General features: G+C 55.9%; 5 protein-coding genes across 5 annotated transcripts; 3 read left to right on the top strand and 2 right to left on the bottom strand.

Moving 5' to 3' along the window:
* Positions 1 to 774: 774 nt before the first annotated feature.
* Positions 775 to 2,464, bottom strand: CCMA1212_007467 (Subtilisin-like proteinase; the record flags this gene model as incomplete). The annotated part of the gene is made up of 2 exons (XM_073704635.1): positions 775 to 2,034; positions 2,096 to 2,464. The coding sequence occupies 2 exons, from the start codon at positions 2,462 to 2,464 to the stop codon at positions 775 to 777; spliced, it is 1,629 nt and encodes a 542-aa protein (XP_073556981.1).
* Positions 2,465 to 5,427: 2,963 nt separating this feature from the next.
* CCMA1212_007466 (Beige-like protein) lies at positions 5,428 to 13,918 on the top strand (the record flags this gene model as incomplete). Its single annotated transcript, XM_073704634.1, has 7 exons — positions 5,428 to 5,432; positions 5,456 to 5,699; positions 5,733 to 8,430; positions 8,498 to 8,895; positions 8,969 to 9,449; positions 9,515 to 13,830; positions 13,886 to 13,918. The coding sequence occupies 7 exons, from the start codon at positions 5,428 to 5,430 to the stop codon at positions 13,916 to 13,918; spliced, it is 8,175 nt and encodes a 2,724-aa protein (XP_073556982.1).
* Positions 13,919 to 14,371: 453 nt separating this feature from the next.
* Positions 14,372 to 14,728, bottom strand: CCMA1212_007465 (uncharacterized protein; the record flags this gene model as incomplete). The annotated part of the gene is made up of 1 exon (XM_073704633.1): positions 14,372 to 14,728. One exon carries the CDS (start codon positions 14,726 to 14,728, stop codon positions 14,372 to 14,374), a length of 357 nt encoding a protein of 118 aa, XP_073556983.1.
* A 559-nt stretch (positions 14,729 to 15,287) lies between these two features.
* Positions 15,288 to 16,883, top strand: CCMA1212_007464 (Dolichyl-diphosphooligosaccharide-protein glycosyltransferase subunit wbp1; the record flags this gene model as incomplete). Its single annotated transcript, XM_073704632.1, has 4 exons — positions 15,288 to 15,429; positions 15,517 to 15,627; positions 15,720 to 16,417; positions 16,476 to 16,883. The coding sequence occupies 4 exons, from the start codon at positions 15,288 to 15,290 to the stop codon at positions 16,881 to 16,883; spliced, it is 1,359 nt and encodes a 452-aa protein (XP_073556984.1).
* Positions 16,884 to 19,411: 2,528 nt separating this feature from the next.
* CCMA1212_007463 (uncharacterized protein) lies at positions 19,412 to 21,938 on the top strand (the record flags this gene model as incomplete). The annotated part of the gene is made up of 5 exons (XM_073704631.1): positions 19,412 to 20,281; positions 20,347 to 20,427; positions 20,490 to 21,073; positions 21,136 to 21,300; positions 21,356 to 21,938. 5 exons carry the CDS (start codon positions 19,412 to 19,414, stop codon positions 21,936 to 21,938), a joined length of 2,283 nt encoding a protein of 760 aa, XP_073556977.1.
* Positions 21,939 to 21,974: the final 36 nt, after the last annotated feature.

Below are 21,974 nucleotides of genomic sequence, written 5' to 3'. Positions count from 1 at the left end.
CTGGCTACGGTTCGGGTACTTTGAGAAGCCCTCAACAATCTTAAAACTCTCTCCCTCGGACCATCCCTCTGGACATATGGTACGTTGATTTGCTGAGCACGCCGGGCACTTCTCTCTATTAGCCTTCAGACCTTGGACAATGACAATTTTGACTTCTGATGAGTAACCTGTTGCTTCGGAATCTTTCTCATTGCGTTGAGGTATCTACCTACCCTAGCAAATAGTCGATATCATTTGACCTCCCTACGAACAACTCTATACGTGCGTGATGGACTTGTGATGCTCGGGGAAACAGGTTCTCAACGCAAGGGCCCAAATATACGTAGCAGCCTAGCTCTTTGTGCAAGGCTTCTTGTTCTGCTGTTCCGCGTTGAGCTCGTACGCAATCGAGTACATGTATCGAACCGACGTTCTCCTTTAGCCTTTAGGGCGATGTTACACAGGGGGGTCTGCACATGACTTAACACTTGATGGTTCAAGGTCTCGGGCAATATTAAAGACGCGGAAGAATGATTCTCAGTGGTCTCTTCGAGCTCCTTTATGGTGCTGACGAGAGTGTCTTAATTATGACGTCTTCCTGTATAGGCACCATGTAATAATAGAATACAACGTAAGGGGTAAAGACCCCATCAAATACTAGATCCATGCCAGATACCCTAAAAAAGCAAAAACAGGTTGGTTCTCTCCTGATACCATTCCATAACCCTCGTGTGCTCATTGGCGCATCACGGCCATTCGTACACATGCAAAATAAGAAAGAGGTCGTCAAACCCTCTACTCAGAGAGCTCCAAGATGAACTCCTCGATCTCCTCCTCAACGAGATCATGGATCTTCTTGGCGAACTTCTCCGCCTTGGAGCCAAAGCTCTTGGCACCCTTGACGATCTCGCCGGAGACGACCTCGAAGTCACCCTCGATGGCCTCCTCGAGCTCCTCAATGGTGCTGGGAAGCTTGGCCTGCTTGCTCTGCTTCTTGGGCTTGACAGTGTAGCTGCCGGCCTCGACGATCTGGGAGAAGTTGCTGCAGCCACCGCCGTTCCAGGCGAGCAGGTTGGGGGTGTCAGAGTCGGGCAGGTCAGAGAGGGCGTTCTTGGTGGCAACGGAGATGACGCTCTCCTTGAGCTTCTTGGGGGTGATGGGGGCAACAGCGAACTCAGAGTCGCCAGCGGGCTGGAGAGACAGGTAGTAGGCCAGGAGACCGCAGATGTGGGGAGAGGCCATGGAGGTACCAGAGATGGTGTTGACGGCATACTTGGAGCCGATCCAGGTGGACTGGATGCTCAAGCCGGGAGCGAAGATGTCAGTGCACTTGCCGTAGTTGGAGAAGTAGGCACGGCTGTCATCGAGGGCAGAAGCACCGACGGTCAGGGGCTCAGAGGCAGCAGCGGGGGAGTAGTTGCAAGCATCGGCGTTGTCGTTACCGGCAGCAACGGCGAAGTGGACACCGGCGCGGACGGCGGCGTTGACGGCAGCGTCAAGAGCCTGGGTCTTGCCACCACCAAGGGACATGTTGGCGACGGAGCCCTTGAAGCCCTTTCGCTTGCCGTCCTTGGCCTTCTTCACCTCCTCAATGTGAGCGAGGGCAGCGTACTCGACGCCCTTGACGACGTCGGACATGGTGCCGGATCCGTTGGATCGGAGCACCTTGACGGCGTAGACGTGGGCCTTCTTGGCAACACCGTACTTCTTACCGGCAACGGTACCGGAGCAGTGAGTGCCGTGGCCGTTGCCGTCCTCGTCCTCATCGCCGGCAGGGATCGTCTTGCCCCACTTGGCACGACCCTCAAAGTCGACGTGCTCAATGTTGGTGCCGGTGTCAATGACATAGGCATCAACACCCTCACCACCCTCGGCAGTGTAGAGGTACTTGTTGAAGGAGCCAAAGTTGAGCGTCTCTCGGTGAGAGATACGAGCAAGGCCCCAGGGAGCCTGCTTCTCCGTCTCGCCGTTGCACGAGTCCTCAACGATGATGCTGTCCTTTGTCTCAAGGGGAAGCATAGTGTGGACAATGCTGTCGCGCTCGATGTACTCAACCTGCAAGAGAGTCGGTTAGCTTTGGTGGGAGCCGAAAGGGGAGCGGCTGTGCAAAACTTACGTCAGGGTGGTTCCGGACCTGCTCAATGACAGACTCGTGGAAGTGACCGGCGTAGCCCTTGAAGCCATCGCCGATCTTGAAGGTGTGCTTCAGACCGTCAAAGGCGTCGTCGGAGCCGAAGATGTTGCTTCGCTTGCGGAGCTCAAGGCGCTCCTGCTCGCCATTGGTGTGGATGCTCTGGATCCAGTCGTGGTGCTTCGAGGCATCATCCTCACCAACGTGGTCCTTGAACTTGATGATGTAGGCATCAGGGATGGCGTTGGCCTCGACGCTGCTCAGCACGGGGGCCGAGTTCTCGTGGATGGTGCCAATCTGGAATGTGCTGGCCTGGGCAACGGCCGCCATGGAGAGGGCGACAACGGACCGCATGGTGGCGGATGTGATGGGCTGGTGAGGGAAGGACGGAAGTTGGTCAACCTGCGACAAACAACACCAGGAGAGACTGAAAAACGCAGCGAAACAGGGAAACTCCGGCTTCGACCTGCGTGATGAAAGCAGATGATGGGGAGATGGATGGATGGGAGGGAGAGGCGGATGATGAAGGAAGAAGAAGAGAAGAGGAGGATGGAGGACGAGCGATGGCGCGGTAGATAAGGGCGGCACGAGGCGCCAGTGCTGCCTCAGCGGGCGAGCAGTGAGCCGCGGTGACGCATCGCTGAGGCCGGCTAGGCCCAGTCGGGGAAGCGTGCGACTCGGCCCAGTCGGGCTTAGCGGCCTCTCCCGCGTCCAATCCGCAGCCGGGGGCGATGCGATAACGCAACAGCGCGGGCACCTGGCGCCAGGTCACTCAGCCTTGTACCTGTGCCGTGCTGTTTGGCTGGCGATGGTACCTGCCGCCCTTGGCCGAGGCCAAAGGGGTACTCGCGCCTACAGTGCGGAACGGGCACCCTTGTCACGACCCGCTGTCTCTGGCTGGCATCAGCTGGTGCTTCTCCGTGCGTTCCACGGCTCAGTGTTCAGGCGTTCCAAGGTTCAGATTCCAAGGTTCGCAGGCCAACCGCGAGAGACAACGGCGAGGGCTCATTTCGGAAGAGTCATTGTTCCGTCATGATGGCTGGGGTGCCGGACGATGACCGCTGCTTCGTGACCGACTGCCAGGGCCTCCTTTGAGTGAACAGCGCATCACCGCCTTGTCGCTGTTCACTCCGGGCTGTCTTTGTGCCCAAGGGTAGAGTGCCTTACATGATGAACGCGTCCTGTTTCAAGCCTTTGAGTCCATGTTAGTAGTAGGTACCTACGGATGAATGGACGCCATGTCGCGGACTCGTTGGCAGCTTGTGCGAGGTACTTGGAGTACGACTGAGTACAAGTTTCCTTCACCTCACGCCGGTTTCCATGGTCCCCTGAGTCCGATAATGGCCGGGCACTGTACGAGCGTGTGTCATGTCTCGGTACCTGCGTGCTACCGGGACCAGCCTCCCAACCTTCAAGGTCTTCTCTCTGGCCAGACGCAAACGAAACACAAACGATCAACTGGCCGACAATCAGGGATGGATTCAATGGCATTTAGGGGGCGACCCTCGGCAGGTGATTTGCCCATCAGCCCGTATCAGCTTCTGCGAGATACCGTCGCTCCGTAGACTATCTGCCCCGTCAACTCGTCACTCGACCCCAGCTGATGCCACCCAGCCAGTGTCTGCCTCCTTGCTCCCCCGGACGACGCCAGCTCAACAGGACGATAAGCCCTGCATTTGCCAGGCCGCAGCGGTGCATCTGGACCCATTTCGCTCCCCCGTCCTCACCGTCCCATACTTGCGACAGAATGCGGGGATAGATGAAGCCCCGATTGGCCGCCACCGAGTCTGTCTGATCCGCTGCCTGGCTCGTGCTCTGTCTGATCACGAGCCATTCTCCCAATCTTCCTCATGCCCGTTCGGGGACGAACTCGTGACGGTGGCCAGGGAGGCGAGTGCCCAGTGACGCCGCGCTGATCGACGTTATGTACAGCCGGGAGCTGGCGTGGCTGCATCTGGCTGTACCCCTTTGGGTGGCATCAGATGCACTGTCTAATACGGAGTAACCAAGATTCGCATCCCTTTTCGTGCCTGGCAACCTGGCTGGCGTAAGCCAAAACGGCCTGGTGCCACCACGGGCGTTGATTGTCGCTACCCTACTTGCCTACGAGCTCAAGCTCTTTGTCGTACGAGGCCGGACGTGTTCGGAGCACTTGCGCCTGGAAGTGCTTGGATCCCATCAAGCAGAGTGACAGTCAAAGGGAACAAAGCCAGCTTTGCGTCTGACTTGTGCTGGCGGTGCATTGACGTGAGCATGGCTTGCGTGCTTATCGGCCCAGATGAGCTCAAAGAGCTGAGATGCCCTGGACCCTTTCGCCAGCCTCCAGGTACCGAGTACATGAGGTGCAGCTGCACCTTATTACGGCAGCCTCCGTCTCTTATCGGTAAGCCGGCTTATTCGAGGGTAGGGACTCTGAAGATGAAGATGAACATCATTCGACCCGCAAGTTCTACAGTACCAACATCATGTGACACAGGGAGTGTCGAGAGCCAGGCTTCGGCTGTTTCAGCGCGACGCGAGAGGCGTGGTCAATCATAGCGACTGCTTCCATGTCCCGTGCAATTCTCGGTAGCGCCGAGGTTCGTAGCTCATACTTCGCAAGTTTCTTCATACCTACCTGTACATTGCGCGAGTCCTCGTACTCGAACATTCATCCAGCGCTTCGCTCAGCATAAATGCCTTGAATCCAGAGCCCCTTTGTATTTCAACCCGCTTCCATCTCCTAACTCGGGCGCGTATTCACCACGTCGCCGCGATCGGCCCATGACTCTCCAAGTACAAAGTGCGAGTAGCTGCTCTTCGGACATTCTGTTGTGCACTTGCTGCATGTGGAAATACATGTAGTCGTCGTCCTACTTTATACACTTGAAGCGGCACAAGACTGCTTTCGCAGCGCACGGCTCTTCTTCCTCGCTGCTCGGTAGCCGGATGAGGAAGCCATGACAACGTCTGCAGAGGACAAAGAACGGGTAGCGAATACCTGCTATCAATCGCAATGGACCTGTCCTCGTCATTGAGCTGTTCGACCAGAGACGGCACTGCCGCCTTTCTCATGTTTCATCTTCATTCCATGTCCTGAGCAGTCAAAGAATCGTCTCGACTGCTCAGTTACCTTCATCTTGTAGGACTAGGTATCATTATCCAGGTTGCAATCAAAGCCATTGATCCATCACGGACCCCTTATCCTCCAGCCACCCACCCGAGCGATAAGCACCCATGGACCTGAAGCCCGCTGTGCAGCTCCCTGAGCAGCCGTTCAGTGGTTCGCGGCGGGGCATCGACTGCTGTAGCCACATCCCACTCCACTAGGAGCCGCAATGCCGTACCTCATCAGCCACATCCAAGGCTGACGGCAGGCTGCAACTTCATCAAACAGCTGGACAGCAAGTCATCACGATCTCGCAGCGGATCGTCCCCTTTGTCGCCGAGTATTGCTTCACGGACTGCGGGCATCGACTCCGTTGCCGCCTTACAATTACCCCTTTCAACCCGCCCGCCAGCCTCGTCTCTGGCGTCGCAGCCTTTCCATCGACGAGCTGACCGCCGCCAGAGAGCTTCATGCGCCCCGCGCCAGAGCTCCGAGCTGCCTGTCCGCCTTGCCCTTCAATGCTGTTGCGCATAGCTCACGGCCTGGACCCTTGACGGGCCCTGGAGGGCAGCCCTACTGGAATGCGAATTCGGCCGAGACAGCACCATGGCGACTCTTCCCACACGATACCGATCGTCGACGTCGGCGTCCACTTCGGCAAACACGAACCCGAAATACCTACAGGTCTTGCAGACGCTGCTCGATGACCTCACCCGCCAGCAGACGGCTCGGAGCGACGATGGCTATCCCGACATCTCAAAGATTGCCAAGGGGCTGCGGAACATTGCTCAGCTGATAGCTTCCCCCCCCATGCCCTCGAACCAAGATGCCTTTCGCCATGCTGGAGGCTTTGAGTGCGTCCTCGACGTGCTGCGCGGCTTTGCCGGCTATCACGATCCGCGGAAGCGGACCCAGGCCGAGATGATGTCATTATTCAAGCTGCTCGGGGCATTCCTGAGTGTCTTGTCAGCTGCTTTTCGAGATCACTCAGGGAACAAGAGATTCTTCCGCTATCGAGTCGCAGGGGGCGGATGGGAAGCCCTGGAGCAGATCATTGCGAGCATTGGCCTGGGAGGGGCGGAGCCCGACGCTTGGGTTAGCTGCCATGTTTTTGGAAAGCTTCTCGCCTTCTCTCTGGACGACGAAGCGTTGGATCTGCTCTGCCAATCGACCGCAAAGGCATTGCGTGCGGAGACCGAAAGCGAGACCAACCAGGCTGATGCCCCTGAGGACCCTGAAAACGATGCCGAGGACGGGGCCGACGAACAATGGGACCTTGTCCTTGCACGCTCAGTCACTAGCATGGGACCGAGTGTGCGGGAAGTGGTCACCCCCAAGACGATCATACGCCATCCTGAGCTGCTCAGGGCTGTCGTGAGCTTCTGGCGCGCCATCCCGAGATCAGAGAACTCGCCGCCAAACCCGTCGTCCCTCATCGTGCTCGAGACGATCCTCAGCGCAGCGTCCGTCTCGATCTACAACCGCGCCGCCATCCACTCAACAGGCGTTCTCTCCCAGTTTCTCGAATCTGCCTTCTCCCCCCAGTCCAACCTCGCCAAGGCGGAGCGCGATAAAGTGCTGGACCTATGTCGACTGCTTATGCACCTTGGCGTGAACCAGCCCGCCGATGTCCAGTTCCTGCTGTCGGCGCCAGGCCCGGAGGCGGCCAGCTTCTTCCTGGAGATGACGTCGAAATACACTGGCCCTCCCTTCTTCCAGTTTGACCTCTCATTACACGGGCATTCTTCGCTGGAGCTACCGACACTGGGCCGCCCATTCCCTCCCCAGTCTACGGCAGGATACACGTTTGCGGCCTGGATTCGTGTCGAGTCTTTCGACCCGACTGCGCATACCACCATCTTTGGCGTCTTCGATTCCACGCAAACGTGCTTCGTGCTCATGTACTTGGAACGAGACACTCACAACTTTATCCTTCAGACTTCAGTCTTCTCCAATAAGCCTAGCGTGCGGTTCAAGTCGATAACGTTCCGCGAAAAGAAGTGGTACCACATCGCCGTTGTCCATCGCCGGCCAAAGACCATCACAGCCAGCAAGGCCTCTCTCTACGTGAACGGGGAGTTTGCGGAACAGATTCGCTGCAACTACCCGCACATGCCTCCGCTCGCAAACGGAAGCACGGAAACATTTGCCTCCTTCAACTCCAATCAGAACAAGCACAATCCCGTCCAGGCGTTCCTCGGCACTCCCCGCGATCTTTCGAACCAGAGCGGCCCGGGTCTTGTCTTTTCGAGGTGGTCCTTGGCATCGGCCTATCTGTTTGAGGATGTCCTTAGTGATGACTACATTGCAGTTCAGCATGCCCTCGGACCACGCTACCAGGGCAACTTCCAGGACACATTGGGCGGCTTCCAGACGTACGAGGCATCGGCCATGCTGGGTCTGCGCAATGAGATTGTTCATTCCGGTAAGGACGAGAACTCTGATATCCTCCGGGCCGTACGGGACAAGGCAAGCTCGCTATTGCCAGAGTCCAAGATCCTCCTCGGCATTCTCCCATCTGCCACCTTTCCCGAGAATGTGCAATACCTCGACACCGGCGTTCTCCGCGCTCTCCCTCGCTCATCTACGCGCAATCTGTTCCGCTTGTCCAGCAAGGAAGGATCGCCGCTGGCCATCAACTGCGCGGTACCAAGCCTCACGGATGCATTGTTCAGGGCACAGGGTATTGCCTCATTCCGAGGAACGCCGATTGTGGCTGTTCCCTCCTACTTCGACGAGAATCTGTGGCGTCTGGCCGGGTTTACGCCATTGGCCCTGAAGCTGCTGGAGAAGGCGACAACTGTCGAGGAGACCGTTCATGCCATCGAGATCATGTTCCACTGCATCCGCAGGAATTGGAGAAATAGTGAAGCCATGGAGAGGGATAACGGATACAGTATCTTGGGCATGCTCCTGCGCTTCAAGATTGGACATTATTCTGGTGCCGCGAGCGACAATGCGCAGATTCCCCGGCTCTCAGCATCCAACGAGGAGCGCGAGAGCCTTGCCTTCAGGGTGCTCAGCCTGGTGCTGGGCTTCGTCGGCTACAATCATGCAGAGCCCATTGAGTCTTTCATCATCAACCCCTTAGCGTATCGCATCCTCTTGATCGACCTGGATATCTGGCGCAAATCAGGGCCACGCGTCCAGGAGCTCTATTATAAACAATTCGTGACCTTTGCCGTTAACAGTAAATATCATGACTTCAACAGTAGGAGGTTGTTACGGATGAGTGAGTAGCTTGACCGCGTCTTCTTCTTCTGATAGTCGGCAGTGCATTCTAACCGCGTCCGTTGCAGGAATTGTAAAGCGGTTGCTGGACGCCATGAAGGGCGAGGCCATTTCCGAAGAAGTCGTGCCCCAGTTTATGGGAGCTTTCGAAGCCCTTGTGAGATCGAACCTGAGCCAGGAAGTCATGCGATCGTTGTCGCTCTTCATCACATACGCATTTCACCTGCCCGTATCCGTGGGCTCGCGGACGCCAAGGCTCTCCTTGGCCACTTCGCGATCCAGCACTCCTGGCCCCTTCAAGCGAGGGACTGCGGATGGGAGCGATAACAACAGCCTGTCCGGCGGTAGTCGAACCGTGTCGAAGAAGCAGCTTGGGACCAGGGTTTTGAGCCTTTACTCCCGGATACTCTGCGAGAGAGGCAACTTCAACAACATTAAGAAGTTTGCAAAGACTGTCACGAACAAGGTAAGCGCAGTTGCATCCGATCCGCGCAAACATGAAGCGAGGAGCTTGCTGACATGTTGGGGCTGGATGGTAGTGGCTTCTCTATCTACTTGCCGATGACGATCCCGAGACTGTCGTCCACGGTTGCAAAATCCTAGCCCGCCTTCTTGTTGTCCACGGGTCCGCTTATACATCAAAATTCGCTGGTAAATCTGGCGGATTCATCATCATGGCGAACCGACTCAAGAGATTCTGGGATGTCCCTCCCTTGTGGACCATCTGCTTCTGCATTCTGTTCGGGCAGGATGTGGCCGATATCAACTTTGATAGCAGGGCCGACTTCCTTTCGCTGGCGGAAAGGTTTGACAAGCGCAAGGTCGTCTATCCCGAGTCGCTGGTCGTTATCACATCGATGCTGCAACATGGCCTGAAGGATGTGATGAAGTACCAAGAAGATCCAGACTCTCCAGCAACCAATCTTTCGCCGTCTCACGCAATGTCTAGACCCATGTCTGCCTACGACTCACGACCGAGAGCGAGCTCTGCAGACCTCGTCAGAGCTCTGGAACCTAAGAGTATGTCTACCAGTTACTGGCTATGATTTGCCCAAATTGCGTTTTTCTCTGACTAACTCTTGAAGTGACACTGTCTCGAGAGAAAGTAGGGGCACATGCTGGTTTCCTTCAGAGCGCCATCCAAGTCCTGCGAAATCTCCATGAGCGGTCTGCCGAATTCCGAGACTTTGCTCTGTCGTCCGAATGGCTTCGTTTGCTCTTGGCAGCTCTGTACCCCATCATAGTCAGCGCCGATGCTGTCACTCCTGACGTGGAACTAAACTCCCGCGACTCTGCTCTGACCTTTGAGGGCAGCGACGTCATTATCCGACCCATGGGCGGCAGCTCTGTGCCGGCGCCCATTGTCAGAACCACAAACATCGATCTTGTGCCGTCACCGCAGTCTACGCCGCCAAAGGGCACGCCCTTGAGACGAGCGTCATCTTTCGTCCTCCTGACTGCCCAGAAGACTGTTACTGAGCCAAGGCTCTCAGTTCTTTCGACAAAGTCTGTGCCTCAACAACAAAAAGTGCTCAGCGGCACCGTCGGTGATTCGATCGTGGATGGTATTACCGACTTGATTATGCATGTGTTCCTGGACCAGATCTTCGTCCGCAAGGAGTTTTCGGGATTCGGCCTCTTCATTAAAATGCCCCCTGGCTTCCAAGAGCACCAGGCATATTTCGAGTCATACATTTTAAGGAGAACCATCTCCGAAGTTACGAATGTCATCCAGACGAGGCTGGAGGGAGTCTGTGAGCCGAGGATTTTAACCAATCTTGGCCGGCTTTGTACCCATTTGTGCGAAGCAATCTTTGAAGGCTGGTTCCTGAACGGAGCAGAAGCCTTGATTGACTTCAACGGCATGCTCCTGGAATTCCTGCAACGGCCCGAAATCGCGGGATTGAAAAGCGTTCGCCTGTGCAGCCCGGCCATATCGACGATTCGCAGCTGTCTCTTGAGGACTGTTCTGCTCAAGCTCTCGGACCTTGATAGTCGGCAGACCTCAGAATCGGAGGCCAAGGAGTTCATGAACAAGCTTGCTTATTGGCAAATGTCCATCCTTGGATGCCTGGGAGCTGATGACGACTACCTCAAGCTGTTTTGGTATCAGCTGTACACAAAACTGATTGACGAGAAAACCTCGATTCGTACCGCCGCAGCTAATTTCCTGCGCATCATTCTCGTGCAGAAGCCCGAGGAATCGATCGCCTTGATTCGCTCATCGTCTGCCCCCGACCAGCGGCAGATTGTTCGCGATTTCCAAAAGCTGACGGAGATGGACGACGAGGCGTTTGTTCTCTGGGTGGACAAGCATAGACCGGCACTGGACATGCTCTTTTTCGGCGGCATGTCAAAGACGTGGGAGGATTTTGTCAGCGCAGAGAACCAGCGTACGATTGAATCAGCAAAGTCGCGCCTCGCAAAGCGAAAAGAGAAGCTCAAGACCTGGAACATGGAGGTCATCGGAGCGGAGAAGATTCTCATCAGCCATGAAATTGGTAACAGCGCATGGATGAAGAGTATCTACAGCGGCGAGTACTACAAGTATCAGCGTCTCATGCAGGATCAGCAGGATGACCTGGCCTTTCTCATGGCGGGCTATAGAAAGATGGAGCGGGACTTGCAGCGGCCTGGGGCCGTGTTCAGCATACCCACGGCACCGAAGTGGAAGCTGGATCGAACAGAGGGGCGAAATCGCATGCGCTTGCGTCTTCTACCCGACTACCAGGTTGGCGAGGACAGATATCAGCCCAAGGCTAAAGGTAGCCTGTCGTCGACCAGCGCTCCCTCTTCTACCGCTGCCACTGCCGCAGCAGCATCTAACAGTACCTTGAGCACGACTTCAACCTCGAGAGATGCAACAGGCGGAGCAAGCCGGCCGCCTACGCGCTCAGGTACCTTTTTAGACGGTGCCAATGAGAACGATGCCGCAACTCTGACCATGGAGCCCGAGTCGACCACCGATAACCCCGACACTGGGCTCACGGCAGAGGATGACTTTGAGCTCGTCGACGACCCGAATGAGCCAAACGAGGGCGATGAGAACTTTGAAGATAAGAACCGCAAGGTGATGCGGCGTCTGGAGCATGGCGACCAAGTACAGGCTGCGTACAACGTTTCACGTGTCACGGGTCTCGAGGCGTGCGAAGGCCTTCTGATAGTAGGGAAGGACGCCCTGTACATCATGGACAACGTGTTCCAGTGCGCCAACGGCGATATCGTGAACGTGTGGCAAGCGCCGCCAGAAGAGCGCGACCCGTTTACGCAAATCGTCACGGGGGCAAAGACGCTCGAAAAGCGGCAGAACGCGGGCGGCCGGGAGCAGGAATCGAGACACTGGAGGTGGCAAGATGTCATCAGCATCTCGAAGCGCCGGTTCCTCTTCCGGGACGTGGCCATTGAGATCTTCTTCACGGACGGCCGAAGCTACCTCCTCACCACCATCAGCACCGCATTCAGAGACAGCCTGTTTGCAAAGATGTTGAGCAAAGCCCCGCACACGAGTGCCGCCCATTCGCTCCCCAACCCAGAAGACGCGTGGAGGTTTGATATGCTCAAGGGGTTTGAGGACTCCCCGCAAGGCCTGGGGTCCCGGCTCGGGACGCTGTTCAACGCGTCGCCCTGGACTTCCATCATGAAGCGGTGGCAGCGGGGTGAAATATCCAACTTCCACTACCTCATGGTGGTGAACACCATGGCCGGGCGGACCTTTAACGATCTGACGCAGTATCCGGTCTTCCCGTGGATCCTCGCCGACTACACCAGCGAGGATCTCGATCTGGAGGACCCAAAGACGTTCCGAGACTTGTCCAAGCCCATGGGTGCCCAGACTGCTAATCGCATCCAGGGCTTCATCGACACCTACAGCGCGCTTGAAGAGATTGGGCAAAAGCCGTTCCACTACGGCACTCATTATTCGTCTGCCATGATTGTATCCTCATACCTCATCAGGCTGCCACCGTTTGTGCAGTCCTACCTGCTTGTCCAGGGAGATAGCTTTGATCACGCAGACCGACTGTTTCATTCGATCGGCGATGCTTGGAACTCCGCGTCATGCAACAACAAGACAGATGTCCGCGAGCTGATTCCCGAGTTCTTCTGCCTGCCAGAGTTCCTGACAAACATCAACGGCTACGATTTTGGCCGTCGTCAAAGCAACGGTGCTCAGGTCAATAATGTTGAGCTGCCGCCGTGGGCTAAAGGAGACCCCAAGATCTTCATCGCGAAGCATCGTGAAGCGCTTGAGAGCCCGTACGTGAGCGAGAACCTGCACAAATGGATAGACTTGGTATTTGGGTTCAAACAGCGAGGCGATGCGGCGATGGAGAATCTCAATGTCTTCCACAACCTTTCATATGCTGGCTCGGTCGACCTTGACCAAATCACAGACGTCAACGAGAGAGCGATATCGGCCGGCGTCATTCACAACTTTGGCCAGACGCCTCACCAAGTGTTCCAGAAGCCTCACCCGCCGCGAGAGCAGCTAAAGTCGTCTGTGAAGAGGCTGGACACTGCCGTATTTTCCCTGGCATGCCTGCCGAATCCGCTGCTGGAGAGTCACGAGAGGGTCTCAACGCTCATCTACGCGCCTAAGCTGGACCGCCTGCTCTGCGCTTCGCCCTTCCGCCTCAACCTCCCGCCTTACGACAAGTATCTCGAGTGGGGATATGCGGACAACAGCATCCGGTTCTTCTTCGCTGACAACCGCAGGCCGGCCGGTCTGTTTGAGAACCTGCACATCGGCCAGATTTCGTGCGCTGCCTTTGCCGACTCCAAGACGCTCATCACCGCCGGAGAAGACTGCGTGGTGTCCGTACATGCGCTGCACACGGCACCCGGTAAGATGGTCGAGCTGATGCCCAAGTCGAGCTTGTTTGGCCACAAGACGCCGGTGACTGCGATTGCCGTGGGCAAGGCCTTTAGCACGTTCGTGACAGCTTCGTCGGATGGCCAGGCGTTCCTGTGGGATCTCAACCAGCTGTCTTTTATCCGCAAGCTGCCACTCGTGCGGCATGTGGAATGTGCTCAGATCCACAACGTGTCGGGCGACATCATGCTTTGCTCGGGACCAAACGTGATCCTGTACTCGCTCAACGGCAGTCTCATCCTCGAGCAGAATGTGTGCTCGGACTCTGAGGATTATGTCCACTCTTGTGCCTTTTACGAAGGTGCAGGCAACGAGTGGCTGGAAAACTACCTCATCTTCACGGGCCACCGTGGAGGCATCGTCAACGTGTGGCGCAAGAGCGTGGTCGGGGGGAAGTGGACTCTGGAGCTGCTGCGACGGCTGGACCACGTTGATTACAACAGCGACATTGGGGAGAATACGGCGGCGGGCATTACCTGCATCAGCCCGATGCCGACGTGCGTCTATACTGGAGATGATGACGGGCGAGTAGTAAGTTGCAATCTTTTCACACTTTGTCAGGGCGCATGGCTAACGAGGGACGCAGTACGAGTGGAACTTTGCAGGCAGAGACAGGTAGAGCCTGAGCATGCCGCGCGGAACGTCTGTGAGGAACATTCGTCGCGTTGCCTCGCGAACTGGATGACCTGAGTAAGAAAGACGGGAGTGACGAATAGATGCTGTGCAGGGAGTTTGAGGGAGTTTAGCATTCATAGATTCCTTTAAGGGCGCTCAAAAGGTTGGACATTTGCATGCGTAGCGAGATGAGAAGATTGGCTTGGATCGGTCTTGTTTAGAAAAAAAGATGTTTTTTTTTTTCCGTTTGTGATTTGTTTCTCAAGTGAGTCTGTCGACCTGGCTTGCCATGACCTCCTCTTCCCATTTCTTGTGACTTTTACATGATGGATAACGCCGTGGTTTTGTGTGTATGTACAGGGACTCGCGTCTGCATTATGGCATGTCTTTTGATCTTGGACACTGCGCAGATTCCCCAGTTGGATATAGAGATTGACCTTGGTTGAATTCTTTGGGTTTATTCGTCGTCGTAGCCCGTCAGCTGCTTTCGAGGACCAGCAGGGACTATACACCAGTTGTCAGTCTTGAATCTCCATGCCATATAACCCCCCGCGTAGAATTCCATGTCTGTATCTGCCTGCCGTGCTCGATTGACCTCGTTCGAGATGGAGAAGTGTATGTCGAACGTACCGGGGTAAGTGACGGGAATGGGCGCAGGATCGACGTCGCCGAGCATGTGGCGGATCGGGGGGACGATGGGCATGAGCAGAGGGCCGGTTGCGCCGACGACGACGGACCAGAAGAAGGCGGGACGCTCGCGGGCAGCCCAGCTGCAGTACTTGAGGGGCGTTGACCAGAAGAGGGGGGCGGACATGGTGATGGTTTTCTGTGGTGGTTGTTTGGCTTTGGATTAGCTGGTTTGTCTTTCAAGCGGCCCGGGGGCGGTGAGTTGGATAAGTGAGACTGACTTTTGAGGTTGTGGGAGAGGGATTGGGAGTGTTGGTGGGATTGAGAAGGGCGAGGATATGCGTGAGAGGGAGCGATATCAAGTGGATTTGTGGTGACATGGGATTGAGGTTTCGGCTCAAAGTTGGTGATGCTTGGCTGCGGCGCCGTTCGGTAGATCTCCGGCAATATCTGCTGTCGAGGTACTCGCGGCTGAGGTGCGTCCCGCAGCAAATCCACAAGTACCGTCCATTACAGTAGGTACGTGCACCATGTAAGTACCTCCGTACCTCGACCCCAATTGGAACTGCAGTGGAAGTGACGAACTGGAGGCCCCACAGCGGGAGCGACGAGGCTACGTATCCTCCAGAGGTGGCCGAGCAGAGCTTCAACAGCTTACCTTGGTGAAGCTTCCACTCTTGACAACCACCCTTGACCACATACAGAACCAGCTGGAATCTGATTGTCTATTCTCCGAGGCTTCAGTCATGTGGTCGATTCTCAGCGTTGCCGCGGCGCTGTTTGCGGCGGCGGTTTCGGCCGTGAGCACGAGCGGGAATCGGCTGTTGGTGGTGCTGGACGATGTTGCTGAGAAGGAGGCGTATGGCCAGTTTCTGGGCGATCTGACAGGTGTGCTTGTGCCCGTTTGTGCTTGATTCTGAAGCAATTGGGCCAAGAGATTGATGTCGGAGCTTGAGCTAATTGGAGATTTTGCAGCGCGAGGGTTCCAGGTTTCGTACGAGACGCCGCGGAGTGAGGGACTGACGCTGTTCCATCTGGGCGAGAGGACGTATGACCACTTGTTGTTTCTGCCGTCCAAGGTGAAGGGTATGTTGTCTTCTATATCTATCCCAGATCCACTCTACATCTTCTACATCCTATCATCATCAATGGCAATTCCCTGCTGACACTGCCTGCAGGACTGGGACCCAACCTGACCCCAAACCGCCTCGTCGACTTCGTCAACGCCAACGGAAACATCCTCGTTGCGCTGTCGTCCACCGTCCCCGCGTCCACGTCGCTCGTCTCCCTCCTCTCCGAGCTCGACATCTCCCTCCCCGTCGAGCGCACCGGCACCGTCGTCGACCACTTCAACTACGACACCATCTCCGCCGCCGAGTCCCACGACGTCCTCGTCCTGGATGCGCCGTCCAGCATTCGCCCCGGCCTCAAGCCCTACTTTGAGCTCCCCGGCGGCGTCCTGGCATTCCCTCACGCCGTCGGCCATGTGCTCGGTTCCGGCCCGCTGCTGACCCCCATCGTCCGCGCTCCCGCTACTGCGTACAGCTATAACCCTAAGGAGCAGGCCGAGGTCCTCGATGCTGATGAGCTGTTCGCTGCGGGTCAGCAGCTGGCGCTGGTGTCGGTGATGCAGGCGCGAAACTCGGCGCGCGTGACCGTTCTTGGCTCGGCTGAGATGCTGCAGGACAAGTGGCTGGATGCCGAGGTGGCCAAGCTGGGCGGGAAGAGCACTAAGACGGAGAATAAGGAGTTTGCGCGACGGGTGGCTGGCTGGACGTTCCAGGAGATTGGTGTCCTGCGGGTGAACAGCGTTGAGCACCATTTGCAGGGCTCTGAGGAGCTCAACCCCGGCATCTACCGTGTCAAGAATGACGTGGTGAGTAACCATGAAGCCCAGTGAAGCACGTTATAAGCCTGACCTTTCTTTCACGCAGTCGTACACCATTTCTCTGTCCGAGTACGTCTGGGACAAGTGGGTGCCCTTTGTTCTTCCCGAAGACGACCTTCTCCAGCTCGAGTTCTCCATGCTCTCGCCCTTCCACCGCCTGAACCTGGAGCTTAAGGGCACCACCGACGACGCTGCCATCTACGGCGTGTCCTTTACGCTTCCCGACCAGCACGGAATCTTTAATTTCATGGTCAACTACAAGCGCTCGTTCCTGACCAACGTCGAAGAGAAGAATACGGTTAGCGTCCGCCATTTCGCACACGACGAGTGGCCTCGCAGCTTTGTCATTTCGGGCGCCTGGCCGTGGATTTCGGGCATCGGCGCGACGGTGACGGGCTTTTTGGGATTCTGCGCGATATGGATGTACAGCAAGCCCGTGGGGAAGAAGAACTAACGTGGAGATGCGATGAAGGAACGGTGCGTCGATGAAAGGACAGGGAGGAATGGTGGAAACATCGGTACAAGGCCTCAAAGAGGGCGTTGTAGATCTTGTTTATGTACGATTTGCATCTGGCGGGCCATGAAAATACCCATGGATGGCACATGAGGTCTGGGCTGGGAGGATCTTGACGATTGCCTCGAGTAGGGACCATGGAAAACAGTGAGATGAATAGAATTTTCGCGTTCAAGGACGAACTCTGCCAACTCGGAAGTGACTGGTGACGGGACGTCGCTTGTCACGCAGGTGAACATGATCATTCATCCATCTGCATGTCTCCGAATGCCCAACAGAGGCGTCTGGAGGGTCTTTGAATCGTCAAGCAGGTGAATCCATCACTCGTCCAACTAGCCCAAGTGACCAAAATGCGCGACTGGTGATGGTATGCTTTCGTCGAGCAATCAAAATTTCATTTTTCCCCCCATCCGTCTATTTGCGATCGCTCAATATCCGAGACGGCCACTAGCCGGCCCTTATGATCCTCCATCAAACAATCCTCCAAAAAAAGTTCAACAAACAACAACCCAGGAAACAAACACGAAAGAAAAGTGAACAAACAGACATGAAAAGTTGAACAAAGCAAAAGCAAAGGCACCCTCAGATTAGCTCTCTTATGTTCTCACCGGCAACCCGCAGCCTTGAAGTAGCGATGACGCTGGTTGCTGCTGTTGTCTGCAAATTTGGCTTTTTGGTCCTTGAAATCATCACCAGGTGGCTTTCGCTTTTGTTCAACATGAAAGAAGAAAAAAACAAGAGCAAAAGAAGGAAACACACTGAGCTTCCTTGTCCCTTTACGCTCTCCCATGATCGCTTTCCCATATGAGACCACAGGTCCTTTCGACTTCTGTAGGGATAACTTGCTGTGCTTCCGCGTTGCTCGACCTCATTGTAGGAAAGAAAAGAGGAACTACCTAGGGTTGTGACGCTCAGCCTGCTCCGATTGAAAACTATGTATTTCCTTTCACCGCTGGGTGGAAGGAGGCAATCATGAAGACTCTGCTTCGGCCCTTTTGGTCAAGGGGACCATTGGGAATGGGAAGAGAGGAGCTTTCTGGGGTGCGAGGTGTCGGTCATTGCGGCTACTGTGAGCGAGACAACACTGAAGGGAAAACTAGGTAACTCTACCTCTTATCTAGAATCCTACAAAAAAGAGGAACAAGCAAAAGGCAAAAGACATTGGGAAATACCTACGAGGAAGAGAGAGAAACTGTGGAAAAGGGAAGATGCGAAGGAGGGTGAGCGAGGAAGGGGACAAGGGAACAAGAGGTGTGTGCAAGGCTCGCTCAGATTTCTGTTCTTTGCATGTGTGGACATGTGCCGACGGTTTGATCGCGATGAACAATCCTGAAGGCTGTTCCCTCGAGGGGTGCAAGAGATCTCATCACCGAGAGCCAAGCAGAGTGGCCAGGTCTGCGGCAGTAGGGGGGAGGAGAGAGGATGGCCAGTTGGGGCTTGAAGGGTGACGTGGTGTGAAGGGGAGAAAGAGAGAGACAAAGGCTGGATGGGGGATTGCGACGTAAAGATGTCGACGAAAGGACATGTAGAGAACGTGAAGTGAGGCGCTGGGAGGTTGGTAGCTCAGGGAGCCCCGATTTTGCAACAGCAGCTGAAGGGGGGAGAGAAGAGGAGGAGGGTAGAGAAAAGAGTTGGTGAGCAGAAAGATGGATGGGGTCACAACAAAGTTGGGAAGAAGGCGTGGTGATGACGGTGGGTTGCTTGCTGTTGCGCCGTTTGGCTTGGTCGGATGGGAAGAGAGGAAAGAAGAGAAAGAAGAGGAAAGATGGGAGAGGAGAGGCTTTATATACCCGTGGGAAGTTGAGGTCCAGTCGGATGCCGGGGGATGATGAATGTTCCGGGCGTGATTCACTGGCGAGCGCTGGGCAAAGGCTGCAGTGAATTGCGCGTGCGTATTCGCTTTTTTTTTTTTTTTCTCACTTTGGGGATGGAGGAGTGAACGGGTGGTGGGTGATTGGTGGGTTGGCAGCTGGCGGGCTGTTTGTGAGTTTGCGGCAGTATCACGAAAAAGTGAGGCGGAGGTTTGAGGTTTGGAGTTTTGGGCGCGGAATTTGGAGGAGAGAAGGCGCTTATGGGCTGCACGGGTGACGGAGTTAGCGCTGTTGGAGGGTGGGAGGATGCAGGTACATGTACCGGAGAGGGCAGGGGTTTGGACAGGAGAGGGGGGAAGGGTATGTTGTCTTCTATATCTATCCCAGATCCANTGGGGGAATCTGGCTGTGGTTGTGAGGGTGATGGTGATGGACATTGGTGATGCAGAATGAAATACCAGGAAGAGGGTTTGACTGATCTTTTCATGATATATTGGAGCATCGTGGAAGAGGGATTGGTACTGTATCTCCCAGGCATGTCGTCGCCGTCGTTAGTCAGCCGTAGATGGAAGTGCAAGCGATGCGAAATAGCGTCACGATCCCATTCCCCTTCTGGCCTGAGATGCTCAAGCTACCCCAGATAGCGTCAAGTTCAACATGCTGGACAATGAAGCCTCGTCTGCGCTGCTCCCCGTCGTTATTCCCGGCCTCATCTTCATGGTTCCGTCGCTTGTCCGCTGTCGGAGCTCTCGTCCGCAAAGCTCCTTTGACCAGCTCACTCTCACCACCAAACATCGTGGCGAAAACGGGACGACGGCCTCATCACCAACAATGACACAGCCAGAGATGATGCCCTCTCCATCACCACCCGCCGTCCAGATGCTCGCCAAAAAGAAGAAGCGCGCCTCCAAGGCCTGCTCCTGCTGCCGCACCCGCAAGATCCGCTGCGACGTGCTCAAGACGGGCGTCCCCTGCACCAAGTGCCGGCTCGACAGCTTCGACTGCGTCGTCCAGGCCCGCAAGAAGCGCCGCGGGAAGCTCGAGGCTCAAGGACAGAGGCAGCAGCAGCAGCAGCAGCAGACGTCGGTATCATCTTCGCCGGGCCATGGACTGGGACTCGGTGGTGCTGCCGCCGCGAGGCCGTCATCGCCGCGCTCGATCCCGCAGCATGCCATGCTTCACCAGGTGCCCCATTATCCCTTCCTGCGCAGCTTTGCCCCCGAGAGCCAGCCGTCTCTGTTGGCCGGCTCGCGGGACAGTCTGGACGATCCGGCGGCGATGAAGCATTCGAGGCTGGACGACGATGATGTGCGGTATCTGCAGCGGAAAGGGGCGCTGAGTCTTCCGCCGAGGGCCGTCATGGACGTGTTTGTGTCCAACTATTTCCAGCTGTTCCATCCCTTCTTCCCCATCCTCGACAAGTCCAGCTTTCTGGCTAGCTACTACCGGAGTGATCGCGATGTTGCGTCTTATTCTCACGGGCCGAGCTTGTTGCTGCTGCAGGCCATTCTCTTCACAGCCGCTGCGGTATGTCCTCATGACACGCCGTGATGGTCAGAGCAGCAGTTTGCTTACTCGGTGTTCACCACCAGACGGTGCCCATGAGCACGATCTGCGACGCTGGCTTCGCATCTCGAAAAGAGGCGAGAAATTTGCTGCACAAAAGAGCACGGGTATGTCTCACTTCCCTCATCGAGCGGACCAGCTTCAAAGTCTGTGCGCTCACTGTTTGCAGTATCTCTACGAGTTTGATTTCGAGCCAGACAACATCATCAACATCCAGGCGCTCCTCCTGATGAGCCACTTCTACCCGTCCATGGTTGAGCAAAAGCACACCTGGTTCTGGATCCATCAAGCCATCAGCCTCGCGCAGGGTCTCGGGCTGCACCGAAATGCCAGCCAAGAACCACAGCGCAAGCTGTGGGCGAGAATATGGTGGGCGTGCCTGGTCCGAGACCGGCTGACTGCGCTCGGAACGGGGCGTCCCATGCATATCAACAGCTTGGACTGCACGGTTCCGATGCTGACGCTGGATGACCTGAGGGAGGATGGCGACAGCGAAGACGAGCAAAAGGTCAAGGGCTTCTTCATCGAGTTTGTCAAGCTTTGCCAGTACATGGAGGGAGTGCTGTCGCTGCCTCACAACATTGCCACGGAACCGGGGTCTCTGCCAGAGCAGACCAATCTCTGCGAAGAAACGCTCCAGCACTGGCGCCTGAACTTGGTTCCCAGCGCGAGGCTGCACGAAGACTACGGGCTGGACTTTGACAAGCGAGGCATCTGTACACTCTACAGGGCGCTGCTACATCTCATGTACAAGTAAGCTCATCTTGCCGTGGCCTTGTTTGGCTTTACGTATCCTGAACTGAATGTGCAAATAGCATCGTCATCATCGCCCTGCACAAGTCGCATCAGATCCTGGACGAGAGCCGACCGAGCGGCGCACAGCTCCCGCTACCCAAAGTCCAGGCTGCTGCTGAAGACTCGACGCGGATTGCTGTCGAGCTCGTCAGGCTAGATTTGGTCAAATACTGCCCAACAATATGGTAGGCATCCCTTTTCAACCGACTGCGGCGATGGACAGTACTCATTTCATCACAGCGTGACTGTCATTCTACCGCCGCTCATCGTCCACCTTCTCATGATGCGGTCGGCCCCCGACGAATCCAGCAGACAGCCCCATGCCGAACGATTCAACAAGTGCATGGTGCTGCTCGAACAGTTGGGCGAAATCTACTGGCACGCCAGCTTCTACTACGACTTCTTCAAGCTCGCGGCTGAGCACTCGCAAGGCCCTTCAACATATGTCAATGGACAAGAACAAGATCCCCTAGTCGCCTTCTTCAATGACCGCGTGCCGCCAAAGCAACTTTACGGCAAGGCAGTAGATTACAGCCAAAACACTGGACGAAGACGGACACCCACCGGAGATGAGGAAGACGGTTCCACAAAGCCTGCGCCCGCCACGGTTCGAGGAAATGGCTCAGGCGATTACGCTTCAACAGTCACGACTTCTGCCGTTCCCGAGGGCTATCTGACACCCTCAACGCAACCTTCAATACCCTACACGCTTGGTGGCGACCTGGAGCTTGGCGGCGTTGCGATTCCGGACTCCAACCTCCAACTGTTTGAAGACTGGCTCGATGAATATGGGTACTTTCACAACATCTTCCCGTCCGCTTGAATGTATATCTCCATTCACATATCCGACGCCAATCTA

Source organism: Trichoderma ghanense (genome assembly GCF_004382785.1).
Source record: "Trichoderma ghanense strain CCMA-1212 chromosome Unknown scaffold_9, whole genome shotgun sequence".
Taxonomy (NCBI): Eukaryota; Fungi; Ascomycota; class Sordariomycetes; order Hypocreales; family Hypocreaceae; genus Trichoderma; species Trichoderma ghanense.
Note: the sequence above shows the minus strand (reverse complement) of the source record. Positions and strands in the feature narration are given on the sequence as shown.